The 5,705-nt window shown below is 37.4% G+C and overlaps 1 protein-coding gene across 2 annotated transcripts in view; it reads right to left on the bottom strand.

The window, feature by feature from the left end:
• LOC106943178 (G2/M phase-specific E3 ubiquitin-protein ligase-like) overlaps nucleotides 1-5,416 on the bottom strand; it is an 8,813-nt gene extending 3,397 nt beyond the window's left edge. The window contains exons 1-8 of one of the 2 annotated variants that reach the window (XM_015026522.1): nucleotides 5,157-5,416; nucleotides 5,008-5,063; nucleotides 4,889-4,922; nucleotides 4,650-4,714; nucleotides 3,558-3,641; nucleotides 3,166-3,476; nucleotides 2,891-3,072; nucleotides 1,299-1,471 (exon numbers count right to left, since the gene is read on the bottom strand). In XM_015026522.1, the coding sequence (XP_014882008.1) occupies nucleotides 1,299-1,471; nucleotides 2,891-3,072; nucleotides 3,166-3,476; nucleotides 3,558-3,641; nucleotides 4,650-4,681 (782 nt within the window). In that variant the 5' untranslated portion in view covers nucleotides 4,682-4,714; nucleotides 4,889-4,922; nucleotides 5,008-5,063; nucleotides 5,157-5,416. Of the gene's footprint in view, nucleotides 1-1,298; nucleotides 1,472-2,890; nucleotides 3,477-3,557; nucleotides 3,642-4,649; nucleotides 4,715-4,888; nucleotides 4,923-5,007; nucleotides 5,064-5,156 lie in introns of both variants that reach the window. The other variant, XM_015026523.1, reaches the window with a different exon arrangement.
• Nucleotides 5,417-5,705: the final 289 nt, after the last annotated feature.

The raw sequence follows: 5,705 nt of genomic DNA, 5'->3' as shown, positions 1-5,705 counted from the left end.
AATTAATCATTTAGACAGGCTACAACAATAGTCACAGCAGTAACAGTTTAGTGAAGAAATGCAAATATAACTAAACAATGTTTACTGTGCTTCTTCTATTCCTAGGTTTGGTGGAACAGACTGGTTTCCCAGTCTCCCAGGAGCAATTGGGACAGTTTGTGACAGAGACTAACAACATTCAATGTGGAGATGAACACCTTCAGGCACAGTTTGAGGACCTCCAGAGACAGTGTGGCCTAGCACATCCACAGAGTTGGGAATCATGTGTCGAAAACTATATCAAACTGAAAAACATGGCGGACTTATAAACAAACAAGAATCTAAATTTGAAGGTCTCACACAAACACTAACCAACAGTGTTATAACTGAACAGGTTTGACAAGTTAAATAGTCAGCATTTTGTTTTGTTGTTATGCATTTGACCTTAATAAAGCCCAAACCCAGGGGAGTTTTGAATCCCAAAGTCCATGTCTTCTTTAAACTGATGATACGTCTTGGACTCAGTATTTTGATAGTGTTGGAGCAGGTGCTACTGACAGGAAAACGAGAAGTGGCCTGAAAGATCAGTTTTGGTGGTGGCAGAATTGAAGATGGAGGTAGTGTGTTCAAGCCGGTGGCAAACATCAGGATGTCCTGGAGAGAGAGACCCGTTTTTTGTTCTAGAAAAGAAGCAACGAGTTCATGTATCAGATATTACAACAACACAAAAATATAGCAATAAATCTTAATGTCCACCTTCTGTGTCAAGGAGATAGTCTCTCCAGAATCCTAGCACTCTTGTTTCCTCATGTCGTCTGCTGCTACCCTTTTCACTGAGCTGAACCTCAAATATTTCCTCCAATATTTTGAAAGTCAGCTGTTCCACTCTTGCACACATAAATGGCCTGAACACGGAAGCATGCTGCTTCGGAAGCATTCTGGAAGTTCAGTGTTGAAAGGCCATCCTTGAATCTATAAAAAGTTTGAAACAGAAATCACCTTAATTATTATCAAAAGAGCATAACTTTAAATAGATATTTTTCAGTCACACAAAGAACATTAATATGTCTAATCTTTTTTTATTATTTTTATTTAGCATAGGTAATATTGCTGATCCACTGTACACAGTGAATTAACCCAAAGTAACGTTATTTTTCTCCAGTTAAACCGTCCAATCAACAAGGCTCCTACTTATTTGGCTGCTGGGTGCTGTTGATTGATTGATTCTTGCACTATTGTACATTTGCTTGTTTTAACTGCAACAAAATAGTAACTAAATTAGCATAGTTATTTTTTAAGTTAAGGAAGAGAAACATTACCTTTGAATAGAGAAATGGTTGCGGTAAATGATGTACCAATCAATGAACTCCTTTACAATTTTCCATTTGTCATCAACACTCACAGGGAACTGCAAGCAACCAGCAGTTTGCAAGATGCTTGCATGTCTTTCAACTGACTGGTGTAGTTCAGTCAATGTACCTGCACTGGATATCTATGGTAGAGAACAATAACCAAAAACATAAATGAATATACTACTCCAGTACCTGTTTGAAGGTAAGAAGATATACAACACTTAAAGGGGCATTGTTATGTGAAATTAATTTATAAAAGAACATGGCATGGTTGTTGGTGCCAGACATGCACCAACAACATTGCAAACAAAACTCTCAGCAGTATTTTAGGAATACTGATGAGTATTTTTGAAATATTCAGCAGTTTATGAAATACTCTGAATCTGCTGATCTACTGGGATTCTCATACACAACCTTCTCTAGGGTTTACACAGAATGGTCCAAAAAAGGTAAAATATCCAGTGAGCAACAGTTCTGTGGCTGCAAATGCCTTGCTGATGCCAGAGTTCAGAGGAGAATGGCCAGAAAGATTTGAGCTCATAGAACAGCAAGAATAACTCAAGAAACCACTCGTTACAACCGAGTTATGCAGAAGAGCATCTGAACACACAACATGTCAAACCTTAAGTCAGATGTGCTATAGCAGCAGAAGACCACACCGGATGCCATTCCTGTCAGCCAAGAACAGGGAGCTGAGGCTACAATTCACACAGGATCAACAAAATTGGACAATAAAAGATTGGAAAAACGTTGCCTGGTCTGATGAGTCTCAATTTCAGCAATGACATTTGGATGGGAGGGTCAGAATTTGGTGACAACATAAAAGTATGGATCCATCTGGCTCAACGGTTCCACGATTCAGGGTGGTGCAATGGAGTGCACTTTGGCCCATTGGTACCGATCGAACATCGTGTCAACGCCAAAGCCTACCTGAGTATTTTGCTAAGCAAAATACTTCATGACCACAGTGTTTTCATCTTCTGATGGCAAATTGCAGCACGTTAACTTGCCATGTCAGAAAGCATGAATCATCTCAGACTGGTTTCTTAAACATAATGAGTTCACTGAACTCGAATGGCCTCCATAGTCACCAGATGTCAATCCAATAGAAAACTTTAGGGATGTGGTGGAAGGAGAGATTTGCATCATGGATGTAATGCCAACAAATCTACAGCAACTATGTGATGCCATCATGCAAAGATGGACCAGACTATCTAAGGAAAGTTTCCAGTATTTAGTTGAATCCATGCCACTATGGATTAAAGCAGTTCAGAAGGCAAATGGGCGTACAAACCGGTACTAACGAGATGTACCTAATAAAGTGGCTTGTCTTTTTTATGCATATAGCATTCTCATAAGTGAAGGTAGCGTAGGTACTTGTTTGTGCTTTAATATGACAACATGTGCCTTTTAGAAAATATCAGATTTATTCTGAACAATAGAATCGTATCAAACACAAAATACAAATGATCTTGTTATGGAATAATGAAGTTATGGAATAACAAAATTTTTGCTTGATTGTAACAACTTGTAAAGCCTCATCAATAATGCTATCCTACCTCAATCAAAGAAGCCCTCATGGTGTTGTCGGTGATGTCTTCTATCTTTCCTTCTGTATTTGTTGATGTTCCTGTGAGGTGCTGGTAGAGCTTCTCAGATAAGAATTGAGGACCTGGACCTCCATGAACGACAGAAGTGGCAATCATCCTCCCAACCAGGAAATATTCATCATTTTTGGCTGCTGTATAGATTTTGTTCACATTAATTCCACATTCACCAACGGCTGTCACATTCTTATGAGAAAACTCTGAAATATTGCCCTTAACGCCAATACCTTCACTGTCAAAAGTGATAAATTTCCTTTCTTCAGGCCCATCAAAGACTCTTCGAGTCCTTAAGCAGTTCATTAAAAGGCTTAGAAACTCGCGCTTGGGACCACCGTTATCAACACCGTCTTCTGCCTGTCCCTCGTCATCGGTGAATTTTACAAATATTTCATTGAAAGGGTTGAAAGAAGCCCGCTTGAAACCTCTCAGTGCTCCATCCCATACATTGGCTCTGTTTATGTTAAAGCGGCTGAGAGATGATGACTTGATCATTGCCGAGAGCTCTGAAATGATGTCCGCAGCAGTCACGTTGTCTGTACTATAAAACATGAAGTGTACAATTATTTCAAATACAAAAAGCACAAAAGGATTTAGAAGAAAACTAATTTCTAATTAATACCTTTGCTCAGGGAACTGCATCACATATTCATCCGGCTCAGAGTCGCTGTCAACAATTATTGGTGCGTACACATTTGTGTAGTTGCTGTATTGAAAAGGAAATAGAGTAAATACTTTACTAGGTAAATAATTTAAATTCATCCCTGATAAGGCATAGAGATTTCTGTCAGTCATTCTTGGCAGTAGGACAGCTAACACCAGCATATTTGGCTAATTCTTGCACACTACTCAAAGTTTGATCGAAAAAAAATATTGAACAACCAGAAGTTATGGTGCTGTCAAGTTTTTTGCTCTTAAACCACCTCATCTTCTGCCCAAACTTGAAAAAGCTTGCTTCCCTCAAAGAAAAGCAGGAACCACTAATGTCAGCAACAATTATTAGTTATCTTTTATTTTTGTCTGTAGATTATTTCAATTGACAGTGTAAGACCACCATGACTTTACATAAGTAGTCACAGAGCAGGTTGAAAACCTACAAACAAATTAAACAAAATCAATTACAGATCACAATGAACTAATTAAATATTTTTCAGGTAGTGTTAACAATCTACTTTTAAGTAAACAGTGAATGAACAAACAAATAAACTACATTCCAAACACATAAAACCCATTGAATCAAAGGCTAATTTTGGTCTCTGAATGCAGATTAAATGATATAATGTCCAGTTCCTACCAGAGTGTCTTTGTGGAAGCTTGAAGCTGAGGCTCTTTGTCTGCAGAGATCATTGTGAGCACAGGTGTGCCAAGTTACCTGATAGACTTCAGATGGGCCTGAGTGAAAGGGATGGGTGCGCTTGGTTCTCTGTGATGTGTGTGCCAGTTGGGTGGAGATAGTAAATGCACTCACAAATGTACCATTTGCTGTTTTAACTTGACAGGTGCAAAACTTTTTTTTTCAATGACTTTTTTCAGTTTGGAAATGTAAGAAGACATTTTAGTTGAGATTAATAATTCAGTTAATTACAGTTCTTGGATTTATCCGTGATGGAATTTTTTGTAAGTCTTTATGCCAAATATTATGTGCAATTTCTATAAATCATTTCAGTAAATGTGTTGACATGTGCAAAAGTTGACATGTGCTCACACAACCTACTGATAGAAGCGGTTCTGGCCCTCTGAGGACATGGGATGCTCCTGGACGTTGGTGTTTCCTCCATCCTAATTTAACATAAATTAGTACTCCAGTTGTGGTAGTGGCAATACCATACAGACTTAGCTAACACAATGTCATGTATCTCATCTTGGGTGATTGTCTTTGTGAATTTTTGAAAATATTTTATGGTATGTAATTTTTACATATTGAACTATGAAAGGGATTGAGTTCAATCTTACCTGATCAGACCCTTGTTCTGTGTGTCCAAAAGGCCTGAAAACAAAAATTAACATAGCTATACAGTGGATATAACAGTTTCTGCAAGAAAATATGAAGCAAACAGTAATTTGTATTTTACCTATTCAAAAGTTTCTCCAGTCTTGGAGTGCTTGCTTCATCTGGACCATCCCACACCTATGTACAACATATAAAAGACATGTTTTATCTTATCAAAAGAAAGTGTAAGTAATTCAATTCAGGAGAAATGTCATAAAGATGCAGACTGACCACAGTGTCAGATAGTGGACTATCTTGAGATGGCAACCTTACATGAACCACACTGTCATCATCACTTGAACTTTGTCCACTGAAACCTTTAAAAAGCAATGATTATTTTGACATTTATGTTAATTATTATTTTTATGTAATTCCACAAATTGTTTAGTTGCATAGGAATTTTTCATAACTTCATATACATGTAAAACAACAAGAAAATTTTAGTATCAGTTGTACAAATAGAATTTTGTACAATTAGCAGCACAGTATACCCAGATAGCACAGAATGATTGAAACAACATTGAATCAATGTCAGCCAGAAACATTGAATCAACGTTGAACGCTGACATTGAAACAACATTGAAAGAGGTCGGAGACTTGTATGTTGAATCAACGTTAGGGTTTCAACCATAACTGACATTATATCAATGTTGATTCAACCATCATCTGTATGTCAACTTGTCTGCATATTTGTGTTGATAGTACATTGAATCAGTTATGAATCAATGTTGATTCTACATTATATTAATGTTGAGTCAACCATCATCTGAACGTGGATCT

Source organism: Poecilia latipinna, unplaced genomic scaffold, assembly GCF_001443285.1.
Source record: "Poecilia latipinna isolate Pla-1442-1.1 unplaced genomic scaffold, P_latipinna-1.0 Scaffold4954, whole genome shotgun sequence".
Taxonomy (NCBI): domain Eukaryota; kingdom Metazoa; phylum Chordata; class Actinopteri; order Cyprinodontiformes; family Poeciliidae; genus Poecilia; species Poecilia latipinna.
Note: the sequence above shows the minus strand (reverse complement) of the source record. Positions and strands in the feature narration are given on the sequence as shown.